The 20,651-nt window shown below is 44.9% G+C and overlaps 1 protein-coding gene and 1 long non-coding RNA gene across 13 annotated transcripts in view; one reads left to right on the top strand and one right to left on the bottom strand.

Moving 5' to 3' along the window:
* LOC130283397 (uncharacterized) overlaps positions 1-8,585 on the bottom strand; it is a 243,525-nt gene extending 234,940 nt beyond the window's left edge. For all 5 annotated transcript variants that reach the window (XR_008846680.1, XR_008846683.1, XR_008846681.1 and 2 more), the window contains exons 1-3: positions 8,470-8,585; positions 7,449-7,594; positions 4,907-4,986 (exon numbers count right to left, since the gene is read on the bottom strand). This is a non-coding gene — a long non-coding RNA (uncharacterized LOC130283397). The remainder of the gene's footprint in view (positions 1-4,906; positions 4,987-7,448; positions 7,595-8,469) is intronic.
* An 81-nt stretch (positions 8,586-8,666) lies between these two features.
* SGIP1 (SH3GL interacting endocytic adaptor 1) overlaps positions 8,667-20,651 on the top strand; it is a 103,584-nt gene continuing 91,599 nt past the window's right edge. For 5 of the 8 annotated variants that reach the window (XM_056532817.1, XM_056532815.1, XM_056532818.1 and 2 more), the window contains exon 1: positions 8,671-8,823. In XM_056532817.1, coding sequence (XP_056388792.1) covers positions 8,814-8,823 — 10 coding nt within the window. In that variant the 5' untranslated portion in view covers positions 8,671-8,813. Of the gene's footprint in view, positions 8,824-20,651 lie in introns of all 8 variants that reach the window. The other 3 variants (XM_056532821.1, XM_056532820.1, XM_056532822.1) reach the window with 2 other exon arrangements.

Raw genomic sequence — 20,651 nt, 5'->3', positions numbered from 1 at the left:
AAAAAAGCAGAGAGTCACTAGATGTCACTGTAATCACAATCATAAAGAGGGAGGGGGTGGCAGGTCCAAAATCACCTCTGGGGCCCAAGGGACTCTTGTTACACCACTGCTGAAAGATACACTATTTTGCAAACTTCAGTAAATTGAATGCAGTCTGCTCAAAATCAATGTGTCAGTGCATTGTGGTATCTTAGTAACGTAATGCGTCCACTTCATAGTGGAGATTCAGGCCTGGCATGTGCAGATGACAAGACCCTCAATCAGACATCTTTATAGCTTCCTATTTTCAGATGCAGAACATTCCAGGCAAGGAAAATAAGTGCAAAACAAACATTACAGCTAGTGTTGCACTGAATCCTCTACCGAGAAAATGTTGCACGTGACTATGCGATGTGAAGAGATTCTTCAATGTGTGATTTCTAATCCTATATAAAAGTATCTATTAATTATACACTTAAGGAAGGGCCAGTTTTCTTTTAATAAACCCAATAGGAGAAAAAAAGGAGCTATTCACACAAATTTATAGTGAAAATACAAATGCTTTATCGGTACACAGTGACAGATAGTATAAATAAAAATATGTTAAAATCAAGGAGGAATGTACAAAAAGAGACGGCAGCTTGGGACGTAATAATAATGGGCGTTATTGCATATGTATCGAAAAAGACAGAAGGTAACAAAGATGGTAATGTGGAAAACTGTGCTAAATAGGTAGTGCAAAATATACAAAGAGCTGAATGCAGCACTCAGAGGCCATCGCATGTTGAAGGCAGCATCAACATACGATGCATTTGTATATTGGGGCCATCGCATAAACGGCTATCCGGCAGCGCAGACTGCTTCAGCTGCCACCGGATAGCCGTTTACGGTGCCCCGTGTGGTCCGCTGACAATCACTTACCTGTCCTCGGGGCTCCGGCGCGTCCTGTTCGGGGTCCCCTGCATCATCAGCGCTCTCCATCGTCGTCATCACCTCGCTGCGCACGCCGTCCCGTCATCCAATAGGAGCGGCGTGCGTAGTGACGTGATCGCGGTGATTGAGAGCGAGGATGCCGGGGAAGCAGAGGCCTTGCCGGAGCGTCGGGGACACCTCAGGGACGCGGCGACAGCAATGGAGGGCGACATCCAGGGCAGCGGTGACGAGCAGTGACGGTCCGGAGTGGCAGGGACACGTGAGTGTAACCTCCAATACCATTGGTCTTCAACCTGCGGACCTCCAGATGTTGCAAAACTACAACTCCCAGCATGCCCGGACAGCCGTTGGCTGTCCGGGCATGCTGGGTGTTGTAGTTTTGCAACATCTGGAGGTCGGCAGGTTGTAGACCACTGTCCTATACTTTACATTGCACGGATCCCTCAACATACAATGGTTTCAACAAACGATGGTCCATTTGGAACGGATTACCATCGTATGTTGAGGAACTACTTGTATTGTATATCAGCCAAATAAGAAGCACAGGTGACACATGAAAAAAGTATACAAACCAACTGTTAAGGTGCAAGAGGTCCCAGGATGCCGCCACCCGAACACGTGTTTTGGTCAGAAGACCTTCGTCCGGGGGGGTGTCGGCATCCAAGGAATGCTGGGCTTAAATACCTGGCAGGACCAATGAAAAGTACGCAGCTACATTGTATAGATAGTCCTCACCTGGCTACTGCGCATCCTCCGCAGTAGCCAGGTGAGGATTATCTATACAATAGTTGCATAGTTTGGAGTCTATGTCTGGGCTACTTTTCATACACATATTTAAGGGGTAATAACCTATCACCAGATTGATACAAATATACTTATAGGCCCTGATTTACTACTGTAAACCTTACATGTTTTGCGCCAGAATTCTGTCTCATTGCGCCAGAATTCTGTCTGGGCCAGAAATGAAAAACTCGACCAACTCTCCATTTTACAAAAAAAAAACTCGAAAAAGGAACATGTCTGTCGGTGAAAGGGGGCTTGGTCACAGAAAAAGGGCGCGTTCACAAAAACCCCACATATTTAGGGTACATTCCCACACGGCGTATTTGATGCGTATTTGCTGCTGCGTATTTTATTTTCTCTGTTGAAGTCAATGGGTAGGAAAATATGCAGCACCAAATACGCAGAAAATACGCAGCAAAATACGCCACGTGGGAATGCACCCTTACTAAGATTTCCACAGAAAATTTCAGCTGTGGATTTCAGTTGAGGAAAAGCCTACAGATAAGAGCATGTGTAAAAAAAGCAAAATGTAGGGAAACCTTAGTAAATACCGTGGAAAAAAAATTGTAGGGAATTAAAATCCACAAAGAAACCTTCACAACACTCTTAGTAAATGAGGGCCATAGTGTTAGCTATCTTATAGCAGCCAGTTATACAGTGACCCCCCGACCTACGATGGCCCCAACATCCGATAATTTCAACATGTGATGGCCTCTCAGAGGCCATCGCATGTTGAAGGCAGCATCAGCATACGATGCTGTTTTACGACGGGGCCATCGCATAAACGGCTATCCGGCAGCGCAGACTGCTTCAGCTGCCACCGGATAGCCTTTTAAGGTGCCCCGTGTGGTCCGGTGAGTGTCACTCACCTGTACCGGCGCTCCGGACCGTCCTCTCCGGAATCCCCTGCATCGCCGGCGCTCTCCATCGTCATCATCACGTCACCGCGCACGCTGTCCCGTCATCCAATAGGAGCGGTGTGCACAACGACGTGATGGCGGCGACGAAGAGACGCAGCAGAGACGGTCCGGGGACGCGGCGACAGCGATGGAGGGCAACATCCAGGGCAGCGGTGAGCGGCAGGGACAGGTGAGTACTGTATAACCTCCTATACCAGTGGTCTTCAACCTGCGGACCTCCAGATGTTGCTAAACTACAACTCCCAGCATGCCCGGACAGCCGTTGGTTGTCCAGGCATGCTGGGAGTTGTAGTTTTGCAACATCTGGAGGTCCGCAGGTTGGAGACCGCTGCCCTATACTTTTCATTGCACGGATCCCTCAACATACAATGGTTTCAACTAACGATCGTTCATTTGGAATTAATTACCGGTACCATCGTATGTTGAGGGACCACTGTATATGGTCATATCTTACCCTAGGGTGTGTAGCCTTTTCATGTTTTGTATTTGAAACCAGTTTTCTTTTAAGCATACAAAAGACGAAATTTTGGGACAATCCTTTTTTCCTTTTTTATTGTCACTCTCACTTTTCAAAAAGTCGGTAGGCTTAGTCGAGCTGTAGCACAGCAGATTAACTATGAATTATGCCTGAAATTAGCATATAGCTTGCATAGATTTCAACCAAAAAAGTGCAAAATGTATTTAGCATAGTACATTTAGTGCATATGACTCCAGCTTAGTTTTACTTAAAGGGATTTTCCAAGGATAAAAATGTATATATGACTGGGGGGATGCTATAAAAATTAAAAAAACGAGACAACATGAATAAAGACGGGCACCACTATATAAATAAAAGATGGGGTGCTATCAGTGGCTATGACAAGAACTGTAAACCAAAAAAGAGAAAAGCTAGCCACTATATAAAGTATATAAAGATGCACACCACAATTGTACTGTAAAAAGTATATACATCTTTATTGAACAACAAAAGCACATACACTTAAAAACATCAGAAAACATGGTGGAGGATTACAATCCAAATCTGTAAGCAAATAGAAAATGGGGTGGAAGGAGAGAGGGACACCGAAACGGAGACTAGTGAATTTACTGCATCAATTAATACATTTTATTTGCTTCATATTTTTATGATTTGTGATATACAGTGGTCCCTCAACATACGACGGTAATCCGTTCTAAATGGACCATCGTTTGTTGAAACCATCGTATGTTGAGGGATCCGTGCAATGTAAAGTATAGGACAGTGGTCTACAACCTGCGGACCTCCAGATGTTGCAAAACTACAACACCCAGCATGCCCGGACAGCCAACGGCTGTCCGGGCATGCTGGGAGTTGTAGTTTTGCAACATCTGGAGGTCTGCTGGTTGAAGAACACTGGTATTGGAGGTTATACTCACCTGTCCCCACCACTCCACTCCACTCCAGTGTCGTCACCACTGCCCTGGATGTCGCCTTCCATCGCTGTCGCCGTGTCCCCGGCGCTCTGGCAAGGCCTCTGCTTCCCTGGCATCCTCGCTCTCCGTTGCCGCCATCACATCGCTACACACGCCGCTCCTATTGGATGACGGGACGGCGTGCGCAGCGACATGATGACGACGATGAAGAGCGCCTACGATGCAGAGGATCCCGAAGAGGACGTGCCGGAGCCCCGAGGACAGGTAAGAGACCATCATGGGAGCAGACGGGGCACCGTAAACGGCTATCCGGTGGCAGCTGAAGCAGTCTGCGCTGCCGGATAGCCGTTTATGCGATGGCCCCGACATACAAAAGCATCGTATGTTGATTCTGCCTTCAACATGGGATGGGTCTCTGAGAGGCCATCGTATGTTGAAATGATCGTATGTCGGGGCCATCGTAGGTCGGGGGGGGGTCACTGTATAGGAACTTTCTCTATCCAGAGGTGGAGGAACATTTTGCTTGGGATTTGTATCCCCCCTCCCACCACCACTTGTCTCTTCATCCTACTTTAGAGATGAGAACTTGGAGCAGGACCTTCCCGCTCAGCTTATCACAGGCTGAAATCGGAACACCGCTGCAGCCAATGATTAGCTGAGCGGGAATGTCCTGCTCCAAGCTCTGGTCTTAGAAGCAGGCTACAGAGAAGAGCAGTGGGGGACTGGAAGAAAAAGGACAGGAGCGGAAGCAGGACCAGCGAGGGACAAGAGGTAGGTAAGTATAGTTTTTTTTATTTTCTACTTTACTAGGGCCCTGGCACTATATTATTTGTCTCTACAACACTAGAATACCCCTTTAAGTCTGATTCCAGGCATTAAATGCATGAGATGCCACTTACTGTCCCCCACTGTGTGTCCATGGCAACTCGGGGCCTACAGAAAACCTCCAGGTCTACCATCTATGGATGTCCTTTAGTTCCTGAAATACAAAAAAGGATGTTGGCCAGTCCCACTGAAATCGATGGGTTTGGTGTCTTTAAATGTAAAGAAACAGAAATGCAATCCACCATGTTATTACTGCAACTGTTGTTCAACTAAATAAGTGAGAACAGCCAAGCATTGTGAAATTGTATACATGTTTTACATATTCGATCATGAGAAGACAGGTGCGGGCCCTGCACACTATCGCTTCACTGCTAAGTTCCCCTTGGAAGGTCTACCGTATTTTTCGTCATATAAGATGCTCCGACAAATAAGACGCACCCAATTTTAAAGGATAAAAATCCTAGAAAATAAAGATTCTGAACCAAATACAATGTATAGGACAGTGATCTTCAACCTGCGGACCTTCAGATGTTGCAAAACTACAACTCCCAGCATGCCCGGACAGCCAACGGCTGTCCGGGCATGCTGGAAGTTGTAGTTTTGCAACATCTGGAGGTCCGCAGGTTGAAGACCACTGGTATTGGAGGTTGTACTCACGTGTCCCCACCGCTCCGGACCCGTCACCGCTGCCCAGGATGTCGCCCTCCATCGCTGTCGCCGCGTCCCCGGGGTGTCCCCGTTGCTCCGGAACGTCTCTGCTGCCCGGTATCCTCGCTCTCTGTCGCCGCCATCACGCCGCTACGCACGCCGCTCCTATTAGATGACAGGACGGCGTGCGCGACGACGAAGGAGGGCGCTGGCCATGCAGGGGATCCCAGCACGGAGCAGACACCGAGGAGGCAGGTAAGGTCCCTCCCGGTGTCCTGTAAGCTGTTCGGGATGCCGCTGTTCGGGATGCCGCGGTCCCGAACAGCCCGACTGAGCAGCCGGGTTAGTGTCACTTTCACTTCAGGCGCGGCGGTCAGCGTTGATCGCCGCGTCTGAAGGGTTAATACAGGGCATCACCGCGATCGGTGATATCCTGTATTAGCCGCGGGTCCCGGCCGTTGATGGCCGCAGTGACCACGGCAATAGGACAGGGTTTTAATGTGAATTTGTCGTATAAGACGCACCAACTCCCCCCACCCCCAGTTTTGGGGAAGAAAAAGTGCGTCATATACAGTGAAAAATACGGTAGTTCCCGGGTCATCTTCAGACAATACAGCTTGGAGGTGCTCATAAGTGCAACAGTTCAAATATCCACAGATAGTGAGGAAAATTTATAATGGCACTCACCCTTCTTGCTGTAAAGCAGACGTGTACTTTATTCGGCATGCGCAGGTAGCACAGGCTTGGAGAGGCATGTCAGGGGTGACGAGACTGTTATGAATGCTTACATAGAAACTATGGAATGCACTACGGGGGCAATTTATCAAAACATGTGCAGAAGAAGAGTGGTGAAGTTGCCCCTAGGAACCAATCAGATCGCTTATTTCATTTTTAAAGAGGCTTGTGAATAATGAAAGAAGTGATCTGATTGGTTGCTATGGGCAACTGGTCAACTTTTCCTCTGCACAGGATTTGATAAATCTCCCCCTATATGTGGTAAAGGGGACACCTATGCATGCTTACCAACATTTGAAAAACACTAAAATGTTATACATTTATACAAATTTTGATTCTGGTTTGCAGGATTGACCCCTAAAATAAGGAATATTGGCAAGTATGCTATGCCATCCACTATGTGGGATATATTTGCTAAAAGACTTATGGTGAATCTATGGCAGGCACTACAGGGGGGCATCTATAGCTCAAGCAGTTTTGGTAGTGTTTATAGCAGAGGCACAAGTATCACCTATTGTTGAGGCACAACAGGGGACACACATAGCCGAGGCATTACAGGAGGCATCTATAGCTAGGGCACTACAAGGGGCACCTACAACTGGGGAGCTACAGGGGTAACCTATGGTTAAGGCACTACAGATAGCAACTACAGCTGGGGCACTACAGGGGGCTTCTATAGCTGAGGGACTACAAGGGGTCATGTATAGCTGGGACACTACAGGGGAATTCTATAGCTGTGGCACTACATAGGCCCCCCTATACAGAGGCACTTATTGGGGTACCGATAGCTGGGGCACTACAGAGGCACCTATAGCTGGGGCATTATATGGGTCACCTGTGGCAGACACACTTAGTGAGGCCCCTATAGCTGAGGCACTATAAATATTTACTACATAATATAACCCTTACATAGGATTATACAACTGTGGCAGTACAGGGGGCATTTAGAGTTGAGGTACCTACCGTCATGGCCATAAATGTTGGCCCCCCTGAGATTTTTCTAGAAAATTAAGTATTTCTCACAGAAAAGGATTGTAGTAACACATGTTTTGCTGTACACATGTTTATTCCCTTTGTGTGTATTGGAACTAAACCAAAAAAGGGAGGAAAAAAAAGCAAATTGGACATAATGTCACCAAACTCCAAAAATGGGCTGGACAAAATTATTGGCACCCTTTCAAAATTGTGGATAAATAAGATTGTTTCAAGCATGTGATGCTCCTTTATACTCACCTGGGGCAAGTAACAGGTGTGGGCAATATAAAAAGGCGCCTTCCAATAGGAGACCTGGAGCAGTTTGTAAAGGAAGAGTGGTCCAACAGTCCGGCTGAGAGGTGTAAGAAGCTTATTGATGGTTATAGGAAGAGTGGTCCAACATTCTGTGTATAGCAAAACATGTGTTACTACAATCCTTTTCTGTGAGAAATACTTCATTTTCTAGAAAAATCTCAGGGGTGCCAACATTTACGGCCATGACTGTATATAGGGGGCACTATAAACATTTACCCCATATCACCTTATATATAGGATTATACCTCATACACAGGATTATACCTCATACATATATATATATATATATATATATAAAATATACAGCTAGGACACCAATATACCCCATATCACCTTATATATAGGATTATACCTCATATATATATATAAAATATACAGCTAGGACACCAATATATCCCATATCACCTTATATATAGGATTATACCTCATATATAAAATATACAGCTAGGACACCAATATATCCCATATCACCTTATATATAGGATTATACCTCATACACAGGGTTATACCTCATATATATTAAATATACAGCTAGGACACCAATATGGAGGGCACTATAAACATTTACCCCATATCACCTTATATATAGGATTATACCTCATATATAAAATATACAGCTAGGACACCAATATACCCCATATCACCTTATATATAGGATTATACCTCATATATATAAAATATACAGCTAGGACACCAATATACCCCATATCACCTTATATATAGGATTATACCTCATACACAGGATTATACCTCATATATGAAATATACAGCTGGGACACCAATATGGAGGGCACTATAAACATTTACCCCATATCACCTTATATATAGGATTACACCTCATACACAGGATTATACCTCATATAGAAGATAATGCAGCTGGGACACCAATATGGAGGGCACTATAAACATTTACCCCATATCACCTTACATACAGGGAGTTGAACAAATATGGCGAATGACTGACCATATGAGTAGAATACACGAACACATGGGGTAATATGGAGAGATACAGTGTATGCGCGGAGGTGACCGGGGCCGTTACCGGGCACTGAGTGTGTGGGGGAAGTGCGTCAGCGGCCGGGCTCGCGGTGTGTATTGTGTGAGGAGACGGCGTCACGTGATGCGGGCGGAGGGCGGGGATTGGCCGGCTCCTGGCAGCGGGGTGATTCTCCTCTCAGCATCCTCCTGTGCCGCTGCCAGCCCGGGGCCCTCAGCACACACCGAGCCGGGCCCCCCGACCCCTCACAGCCGTACACTGCCCCCCACCACTCAGCCTCCTGGGAGATTAAGGAATGATATTGTGCCACCATGATGGAAGGTAGGGACGGTGTCTTCATCTCCTCTGCACTGTACCGTGCCCCTCACCCCCCCCCCTCATCCTCCTCCTCCTCCCCCGGATCTGGGGCCCCCTCTCCCGGGTCCTGTGAATGTCATGTCCCCCTCCCTCTGTCTCCTTCATTCACCATTGCTGCCCTGTTCATTCATTGCACATTGTGCATTATTGAGGTCAGCCCAGCCCCTTAGTAATGGGGGAGCACACAACCCTGAATGGTCACCTATGGGGGGTCCTGACTGTTCCATGTCACCCCAAACCCGGATGGTCACCTATGGGGTCCCTGGCTGTGCCATATAACCCCCCCCCCCCCTCTACATTGATCACCTATGGGGTCCATGGCTTTGCCATATAACCCCCCATTCTACAATGGTCACCTATGGGGTCCCTGGCTTTGCCATATAACCCCCCCCCCCCCTACATTGATCACCTATGGGGGGTCCCTGGCTTTGCCATATAACCCTCCCCCCCTCTACATTGATCACCTATGGGGGGGTCCCTGGCTTTGCCATATAACCCCCCATCCTACAATGATCACCTATGGGGTCCCTGGCTGTGCCATATTACCCCCCCCCCTCTACATTGATCACCTATGGGGGTCCCTGGCTGGGCCAAATACCCCCCCCCCCCCTTCCTACAATGGTCAACCTATGGGGGGGGATCCCTGGCTGTGCCATATAACCTCTCCCTGGATGGTCAACTATGGAGGCCCCCTGATGGTCACCTATGGCTTGCCCCTAGATGTGCCATATAACCCCCTCTTACCTATGGGTGGCACCTGGATGTGCCATATAACCTATGAGGGGGGCGCGATGGTCACCTTTGGGGGGCCCCTTGCAGTGTCATATATCTCCTATGATGGTCACCTATGGGGGCTCATGTCATATAACCCCTAACCTCTCCTTGATGGTCACTTATGGGGGTCCACTGGCTGTGCCATATAAACTCCCCCCACCCCACACACACCAGATGGTCACCTATAGGGCCCTGGCTGTGCCATTATAAAGGGCCCCCACCTCCTTGCAGATCAACTAGATTCTATTGCATTTTGCTTTGCTGCAATAAAGTATTGCAAATATCACATCCCTTATAGTCCTAGTAAGGTCATATATTTGGGGAATTGCCCCCCTGTTCCCCAATATAGACCTCCTATGAAGGGCATGCATACTTGTGCAAAGGGTCTGTGTCTCCTTCCTGCAACCATATTCAAGGTGGCTTGTGATCCCAAGGCCTGAAAGGGTTAAAGAGGCCAGGTATAGACAGCCCCCCTCCGCCCTGATGCCGAGGGTTCATATACCGTGTATATATATATATATATATATATGTGCATGTGTGCTGGTCCACCTGCAGTTAATGGGTATTTGCGAAGAATGTGCATAAATATTTTTGTAGTTGTTGGTGAATTGGAAAAAATCTTGTTCCTTGTATAACTGGGGGGGGGGGGGGGGGTCATGGGGCTCTATGGTCTTATAAGTGCAAATGCATAAAATGATCCCCCACAATGTATATCCCGTATCCAGGGGCGTACACATTTTTGTGCAATCTGTTTTTCATGCATTAATGCAGTGTTTTCTAACCAGTGTGCTGCAAAACTACAACTCCCAGCATTTTTTGCAACAGCTGGAGGCACCCTGGTTGGTTGGGGAACACCGCATTAGTACCACATATATATCCGATTTGCAAACTTTTTTTTTTTTTCTCTGTCGTCATTCCATGACATAAGGGGTTAAGGGGCTTTGGGTGTATGCTGGGTAATGGATGACCTCCCCTTCAGGTCTGTGTAAAAATCTCGGCATTGATTCCAAAAGGATTTTTAGTCTTCCCTTAGGATGCGGATACCTGGTTTATTAACCCCTCGTGAGCACATTTCAATGTCATGTGGAAGACGATCCCAGGGATCACATGTAGCTGTTATGTATTCTCGGTGTATGAGATCCGTCTGGGGGGATGGTTGCATCCGTTATGGTGGTATTATAGGTTTGGGGCCTATAGCCCTGAATGAATGGCCAGCCTTTGGCGTCCAGCTCGCTCTGCTCGGATTATTTTCCCTGCTCTGCCTGTCAGCGGGAGCTTAATTCACTTTGGGTATGTTTTCTGCCAGGATTAAACGGGCGGCCTTTATCGGCAAGTGAATGAATCACACATGATGTCAGCGGGAGGACCCTATCGGTGTGTGTGCAGATGTGTCTGCAGTGCCCACCAAAAGATGGAGCCCACCTTCTCATCTGAGCAGAAGAGTCACAGGATGCAGTCACTGCTGTGTCTACACGGCCATTGTACAGTGCTGGCACATCCATAGCAGCCATGCCACCCGTACCAACCATAGCAGCCGTACCAAACCCTCCTACTAGAGCCTGGATGTTGTAACCACTTAGTGCAACTCATATGAAGTAGAAAAGATCATCCTATATCTGTCATTCTTGTGTCTGTCATTTGGGAGGATTCATAAAAGCTTTTCTCTGCAGAATACTGTTAGTCCAATAAAGAAGATTATACAAGATTCTGCAACATTCTGTGATTTTGTATCTGCATCACTGGACTAATACGGCTACTTCAAACTTCTGTCTGTCTATCTCATATCTATCTATCTATCTATCCATCTTATATCTATCTCTCATATCTATCTATCTCTCATATCTATCTAGCTATCTCTCATATCTATCTATCTATCTCTCATATCTATCTATCTATCTCTCATATCTATCTATCTCATATCTCTATCTCATATCTATCTGTCTCATATCTATCTATCTATCTATCTATCTATCTGTCTCATATCTATCTATCTATCTTTAGGTGCCAAACTGTCAGTGCTCAAAGCAGAATTTTCCCTGGTGTTTAGCCTGTAACCACAGTCTGTTTTCCCCCACAAATCCCTGGTGCTCATAAGAAACTTTGTAATTCTCTTATTACAGAAAATTGTTCCTTCCTCCATTTCACAGACTCCTCTCCTCAGTCCTTGGCACTTTGTGCACTGTGCATGTATACTCCGGTTTTCAGTCCGGTCACAAAACCGGATAGAGGGCAAAAATGAGCCGACCGGGGTCACTGTTTGACATTCAAATGAATGATGCGGGCCAAGTCCGACAGAATGTCCGACCGGAAAACAAGGGCGGACATTCCACAAATAGGGGCGGAAATGCATTGCTGTCCATGGAGACAACACATTTCTGGGCGGTCATAGCGCCGGCATGTACATGTAGGAGCTAGGACCACTCGAAAATTACATTCTCTCCATTGACAGCAATGCTTTTCCGAGCGGATTCCCAAGCGGATTGCGCTGTATACTGCATGGTATACATGATCATACTGGAAACCTTTCTGTTCACTGGTAATATCCGTGTTCCAAAGACAATCTTCACTGTGATCAGGTTACAGATTCTGCCCTTATACAGTCATGGCCGTAAATGTTGGCACCCCTGAAATTTTTCAAGAAAATGAAGTATTTTTCACAGAAAAGGATTGCAGTAACACATGGTTTTGCTATACACACGTTTATTCCCTTTGTGTGTATTGGAACTAAACCAAAAAAGGAGGGGAAAAAAGCAAATTGGTCATAATGTCACAACAAACTCCAAAAAAGGGCTGGACAAAATTATTGGCACCCTTAAATTAATATTTGGTTGCACACCCTTTGGAAAAAATAACTGAAATCAGTGTCTTCCTATAACCATCAATAAGCTTCTTACACCTCTCAGCCGGAATGTTGGACCACTCTTCCTTTACAAACTGCTCCAGGTCTCTCTTATTGGAAGGCGCCTTTTCCCAACAGTAATTATAAGATCTCTCCACAGGTGATCAATGGGATTTAGATCTGGACTCATTGCTGACACTTCAGAACTCTCCAGCGCTTTGTTGTCATCCATTTCTGGGGGCTTTTTGACGTATGTTTGGGGTCATTGTCCTGCTGGAAGACCCAAGATCTTGGACACAAACCCAGCTTTCTGACACTGGGCTGTACAGTGCGACACAAAATCCGTCGGTATTCCTCAGATTTCATGATGTCTTGTACACATTCAAGGCCCCCAGTGCCAGAGGCAGCAAAACAACCCAAAACATCACTGATCTCCCCCATATTTCACTGGAGGTACTGTGTTCTTTTCTTTGTAGGCCTCATTCCGTTTTCGGTAAACAGTAGAATGATGTGCTTTACTAAAAAGCACTATCTGTCCACAAGACTTTTTCCCAGAAGGCTTTTGGCTACTCAAGCTCATTTTGGTAAAATGTAGTCTTGCTTTTTTATGTCTCTGTGTCAGCAGTGGGGTCCTCCTGGGTCTCCTCCATAGTGGGGTCCTCCTGGGTCTCCTCCATAGTGGGATCCTCCTGGGTCTCCTCCATAGTGGGGTCCACCTGGGTCTCCTCCATAGTGGGGTCCTCCTGGGTCTCCTCCATAGCGTTTCATTTCATTTAAATGTCGACGGATAGTTCACGCTGACATTGATGCTCCCTGAGCCTGCAGGACAGCTTAAATATCTTTTGGAACTTGTTTGGGGCTGCTTATCCACCATCCGGACTATCCTACGTTGACAGCTTTCATCAATTTTTCTCTTCCGTCCACGCCCAGGGAGATTAGCTACAGTGCCATGGGTTGTAAACTTCTTGATAATGTTGCGCACTGTGGACAAAGGCAAATCTAGATCTCTGGAGATGGACTTGTAACCTTGAGATTGTTGATGTTTTTCCACAATTTTGGTTCTCAAGTCCTCAGACAGTTCTCTTCTCCTCTTTCTGTTGTCCATGCTTGGTGTGGCACACACAGACACACAATGCAAAGGCTAAGTGAACTTCTCTCCTTTTGAGCTCGAAGGACACGCCCCTTTCCATACAGCTCTATGGGAGAGGCGGGGAGGCACAAACTGCATCCCCCCCTCTCCCATAGAGATACATGGAGGGGGGGGGGTGTCGGCCGCAATGTCCTACTGCATGGGAGAACCGTGGCAATGCGGGGCACCATGCAGGAGATAATGGGGGGTCCCAGTGTTCGGACCCCCCACGATCAGATACTTATCCCATATCCTGTGGATAGGGGATAACATTTTCTTTTTCGCTGCAGATTTCCTTTAAGGACAACTAAAAGTTATGGGAAACTGGTGAAAATACCATTACAAGTTATATAATGGCCAGAAATAGTGCTGCTCCTTATGTACACATGATGCTTATCCTTGAATTAACAGCCTTGCTTTACCTTTATAGGCTTCTACACGTTGGCATATTTTATTTTTACTAGTCACTAAAATACGTTAACTTGTTTTCCAGATTGATCTGAATACTAGAGGGTAGTTTCTTTGAGATGGTACAAAATTATACGATATATGGTCTTCTAGAGGGGGCTTCTTTCTATCTTAAAGGGTCAATGTAGGCTTCTGGAGAGGTTTTTAGTTTTTTTATCAGTGTAATCTCTTAACGGCAAATGGTTACACAGCACATCTCCCCTTCCCGTACATTATTGCACAGTTTAGTACACTAGGAAACATATGGATGGATGACAGAGAAGTTAATCCTATTACCCCAGTAATATGCTATCACTTAATGAGGTGGGAAAACTCCTTTTATTAAAAAGATTACTTATACTAAATCAGCAGTGTCCAAACTGTGGACCTCCAGCAGTTGCAAAACTACAACTTTTTTTATTTATTTATTTATTATTATTATTTAATATATATATATATATATATATATATATAATTTTATGTTTTTATTTTTTTAGAAGGGCCACAAATGAATTAAAGGGGTAGTCTGGCAATAAACAACTTGTCCCCTATCCACAGGATAGGGGATAAGTGTCTGATCTTCTGCCTGGTACTCTTTGAGAGGAGTGCATGCTACAGACGACAGGCGCTCCATTCATTTACACAGGAGCTTGTCTGAGAACAGCACTTGGGCTTCTTCAGTGCTCCCATAGAGAATGAATGGCATCCCGTGGTAGTCTGGCAAAAGACAACTTACCCCTATACACAGGATAGGGGACAAGTGTGTGAACGCATGGGGTCCAACCGCTGGGACCTCCCCAGTCGTCTTCTGTCCAGTGCCCCGGCTCTCTGCTACAGACGTGCCCTCTGTAGCAGAGAGCCGGGGCACTGGACAGAAGACGGCTGGGAGGTCCCAGCGGTCGGACCCCATGCGTTCAGACACTTGTCCCCTATCCTGTGTATAGGGGTAAGTTGTCTTTTGCTGGACTACCCCTTTTAGAATAACAAAGACTCTTACTTGCCTCTTCTATCCCGTGTTGATCCCCTATTCAGGTTTTGGTCGGCTTCCCGGCCTCACGGAGCAGACATCACGTGACCACTGCAGCCAATCAGCAGCCTCAGCAGTAACCCACTACTCTGGGCATCACCGATTAGTAATGGGAGCCGTAAAGCCCAGAGTATGGTACGTGACGTCTGCTTCCAAAAGAAAAATCGCTGTGCTGACCCGAGCCTGGATAAAAAAAAAATAACCTGGATAACCCTCGAAGGGGTCCGATCTCTGAAACCCACACGATCTCCAGAACAATTTATCATCTAACCCCCACGAAAAAACAATAATACATTCCCCCCTATGAGCTACTACAGATGGGCTGGATGCATTTACCATAGAAAGCTCCAGATCCTCTCCTGACAATGTTTGGCGGCTCCAGCCCTTCCAGCAGTTCCTCACAGGAACATCGACAGATGCCTGGAAGGAAACAGAAGCTGCGCACCTATGATAACGCTCGGATGGGGCGCTCAGTCTATATTTATAGTTGGTGCACCCACACGAGCCTAAACGTTGTGACTGTATCTTTATTAATACCCAACAATAATATTTTCCCGCTTCATCCAGTATTTAATAACACGGTGCATCATGGTAATATTTATGGTTGTGTGGCATATGGCTTTTAGATGTATTCCACGTTTTATGGGATGCTTGCATTATTTTTCTTAAAGGGGTTATCAGAGCCAACATTCGCTGCCTACACACCTTAGGCTATGTTCACATGGTGGAAAAGTTACGGAATGTCCTCCTGGAAAACACCAGCAGACGTTCTGCAAATTTGCATGTTCTGCCTGCGCTAGGACCGCTCAGAAATGCGCCATCTCCATAGAATTCAATGCATTTCTAAGCGGAATCCACAGAAATCGTAATTTCCGCAACCACGGCCATGTGCACCGTGTAGCAGAATACCAGTGAAATCAATGGGATTTTTCTGCAGCGGAATTTCAGAGCAGAATATTTTCATGGAATTCCGCTCAGAAATTCCGTCATGTGACCATAGCCTTTCAAATACACTGCAGATTTTCCGTGAAATCTCTGCATGTTTTTTTTTTATTTTTTATTTCAAAAAGAGCCACAAATTATTTAAAAGAATACACAATCAGCTCTTTACCTTTCTGATCCCACGCTAAGCCCCCCCCAGTCATGCTCTCATAGGCATCCCGGTCTTCCTTTTTAGAGCAGTCATCAAATAACCACTGCAGCCAATCAGCAACCTAGACTGTCGCAGGCAATACTCGCTGATCACCGCTCACTGATGGCAGCCATGATGCACGGAGTATGGGCCGTGACCACCCAAGCCTCTGATTGGCTGCAGCGATCTCTTGACGCCTGCTGCTAAAGGATGCCAATGGGAAACATAGATTGGCGCAGGTTTTGAGATGCAAGTTATTTCGGTTTTAATATTTAAAAATAAATAAATAAATACAAATTTATAAAAAAAAAAAATGCTAACATTGGATAACTTTTTTATTTTTAAAGGGGAACTCTGGTGGAAAACATTTTTTTTTAAATCAACTGGTGCCAGAAAGTTATACAGATTTTTAAATTACTTCTATTAAAAATTTTTTTATCCTTCCAGTACCTATTAGATGCCGAATACTACAGAGGAAATTGTTTTCTTTTTGGAACACAGAGGTCTCTGCTGACATCACGAGCACAGTGCTCTCTGCTGAAATCTCTGTCCATTCACACTGTGGAATTTCGGTGGCAGAGAATTCCGCCTCTGAAATTGATCCACTGAAAGAATGAACATGTTCATTCTTCTAGCAGAATTACGCGCAGACTGCGTTGCTGTTAATGGTGATGGCGCAGGTCCACACAATCCCAGCGCCGAAGGATTTCGGCGGCAGCCGCTCAGACGAAATCTCCAAGCATAATTCATGATACGCATGACGCGTTTCGGCAATAAAGATTTTTATTTTATTTTTTTCAACTTCAATGGCTTAACAGCCGAAACGCACCCTGCAATTGTGCCCGTTACTTGTTATAATAAATATCGTGCATCTTAAATGAAAAATGTTAATATTAAAATAAGCGAGGGCCAGGATCTTATATATTACCCTTAACACTGTTGCGCCCACATTGCACCGCAAGCACTCCAGACCGAGCACCGATTACACCCCCTATCTTTTTGGTTTGTTTCCACGAAGTTTCACAAGAAGTTTCTAGTATTGCTCCACCAGACAAAGCCTGTAAATTTTCTATATTAAAGGGGTACTCCCCTGGAAAACATTTTTTAAAAACCAACTGGTGCCAAAACGTAAGAGATTTGTAAATTACTTCTATAAAAAAAAATGTTAATCCTTCCAGTACTTATCAGCTGTTGAATGATCCACAGGAAGTTATTTTCTTTTTGAACTTCCTTTCTGTCTGACCACAGTGCTTTCTGCTGACACCTCTGTCCATTTTAGGAACTGTCCAGGGTAGGAGCAAATCCCCTCTCCTGCACTGGACAGTTCCTGACATGGACAGAGGTGTCAGCAGAGAGCATTGTGGTCAGACAGAAAGGAAATTCCAAAAGAAAGGAACTTCCTGTGGAGCATACAGCAGATGATAATTACTGGAAGGATTAAGATTTTTTAATAGAAGTAATTTACAAATCTGTTTAACTTTCTGGCACCAGTTGATTTAAAAAAATAAAATAAAATGTTTTCCAGGGGGAGTACCCCTTTAACTCAATAACCAGATCGTGGTCTTTTAGTTCATTGCATTAATCTAGGAGTGAACGATCAATTATTCATCGCCTCTCATAGTCGCCGTGCCGTAATGCATTATTTCTTAGCGTGTATTTCAAATTCTTTCATTCTATAATCATCTGTACTATTCACATATATTGTACTTGTACTAAGCAATCTTTAGCAAGGATCAGAGGCGAAAAATAAACCCCAGAGAGAGCCCTCCTCAAATATTTATTTTTTTTCTTTCCCACTTGTCATTGCTGTAAGTTGGAATATGCGTCTCGCTCTGTGATGACAAGAAGCCAGAGGGTATCGCCGCCAGAGCCGTAGAGACACAGAAAACCAGGAAAGTACATTATACATTGGTTGTGTGAGGTTAGCTTTATTCTTGCACCAGGAACGCGCACATTTCCATATCAAGGTCGGGATTAGGAACTCCGGTCTGAAAGCCATTATGGATACCGCTGGTTTGCATGGGAAGGACTTTGATGTCCGCCAGCGCAGTCGTATTTAGACTACACAGGAACACGCGGTCAAGCTTGGATGTAATCATATCGGTCATCTTGCATTACATTACAATAGGATAGTACTTTTTTGAAAAGCCTCAGATTCCAGCCTGGTGCCCATAGATAGAATATACATCAGCCCGATACACAAACCATTATTACTAGGATGCTTAGAATGTGCATTTACCTATTACAGTGCTTCCCAACCAGTGTGCCTCCAGCAGCTGCAATACTGCATCTACCAGCATGCTGAGATTTGTAGCTTTGCGACAGCTGGAGGCACCCTAGTTGGGAAACACTGCAATATGTAATATAATGCAATGTAACACACATACTCTTATGTGAAATCGCAGCTGAATAGAATGCAATATATAATGCAAACAAAAAGAGAATGCAATATATAATGCAAAAATACTAGAATGCCATATATAATGAAAAAATAACAGAATGCCATATATAATGAAAAAAATTAAAGAATGCTATTTATAATGCAAAAAAGAAAATAAAATGCAATGTATAACCCAAAAAAATAAGAGCATGCAATATATACTGCAACAATAAAAGAATGCAACGATGATAGAATGCCATATATGCAAAAAATAAGAGAATGCAATTTATAATGCAACAATAATAGAATTACATATATATAATGCAACAATAATAGAATGCCATATACAGTATAATGCAAAAATAATAGAATGCCATATACAGTATAATGCAAAAATAATAGAATGCCATATACAGTATAATGCAAAAATAATAGAATGCCATATACAGTATAATGCAAAAATAATAGAATGCCATATACAGTATAATGCAAAAATAATAGAATGCCATATACAGTATAATGCAAAAATAATAGAATGCCATATAATGCAAAAAATTATGAAATGCAATTAAATATATATTATAATGTCAAAGAATGCAATACAATATGGCAGTGTTTCTTATCCAGGGTGACTCCAGCTGTTACAAAACTACAATTCCCAGCATGCTCAGACAGCCAAAAGCTGTCTGGACATGCTGGGAGTTGTAGTTTTGCAGGAGCTTTAGTGCGTACTGGATAGGAGACACTGACCCTACTGCATTACATTCTATGATGCAACAAAAACACCATCAAAAATAACCACCAACCCATGATCACAGTCACTAGCATGGAAACCAGCTGTAAACAGAGCCTGGGTTGACCTGTTTATATGCCCTATAAGGCTGTGTTCACACAGTGTAAAACGAATGGCATTTCATGCAAAAATTTTATAACATTTTAATTGTGTAGGTACTCTGCAAAATAATGTTTTGCAAGAAAAGTCTATGAAGAAGCGGCGGTCAGTACACCCGTAATTTTGAACGTACATTAAAATAACGAGCATGGGGGCGGGCTCAGTGCTTGCCCCTTCCTGAGCAGCGGATGTCAGAATAAGAGAGCAGCAGAATTACATATGCTGTTTTTAAAGCTTTTTTTTTTTTTTTGGTGGATTCCTAAAGGAATGGGAAATATAAAGGAAGGGTGTATACATCTCTTTTCTGCGGCATGCACTTCCGGCTGATGCAGCTTTAGGGCTTACCGCCATCATGCTTCTCAGTGTAGAACAGTGGTCTTCAACCTGCGGACCTCCAGATGTTGCAAAACTACAACTCCCAGCATGCCCGGACAGCCATCGGCAGGTTGAAGGTCCGCAGGTTGAAGACCACTGGTGTAGAGGATGAGGATAAGTTTCTGGAGAGAAATGCATCAGATCTGTACGCACCAGATATGATGAAATAAAATGCACATTTCATGTATTATTGGTCTTTTTGGTAGGTGCAGCTCATGCGGTTTTCCTTGTGCAGATCAGCACCATGGTCAGCTCCCCAGCACTCCCAGGATCTCTGCTGAAGTCTAATGTTACGGATTGTGACATTTGACGGGATTTGTAAACATATTATTTCCTGTCCTGCTAAGCATCAACCTGTTCTGTAGACGTTGTAATCACTGTCATGAGGCGGTGTCTGCGGCAGAACTCACAGTATAATTTCCTTATTTTACTTACATAAGCTAGGCCCTATCTCATGTGATGTCTGAGTACCAGGAGACAAGCTGTGCCAACGTGGTTAGTACAGACAGACTCGCCCTGGTTGCATTTTACTAGTGCTCTCCCATCTCCTTAGTAAACTGCATGCAGTGTGAGCAACATGAACAAGGGAATTAGGACCCATAAAAGGATTTTAAAAAAAATCATGATTTAAAGGGGGTACTCCGGCTCCCGCCGCTGGGGACCCCCGCAATCTTGCATTCGGCACAAACCTCTTTGAGCTTCACACTGCCAGCTTACAAACTGCCGGGTGCCGACCACGGGGCCGGAGTATCGTGACGTCACAACTCCGCCCCCGTGTGGTGTTATGCCCCGCCCTC

This window comes from Hyla sarda, chromosome 7 (assembly GCF_029499605.1).
Source record: "Hyla sarda isolate aHylSar1 chromosome 7, aHylSar1.hap1, whole genome shotgun sequence".
Taxonomy (NCBI): domain Eukaryota; kingdom Metazoa; phylum Chordata; class Amphibia; order Anura; family Hylidae; genus Hyla; species Hyla sarda.
Note: the sequence above shows the minus strand (reverse complement) of the source record. Positions and strands in the feature narration are given on the sequence as shown.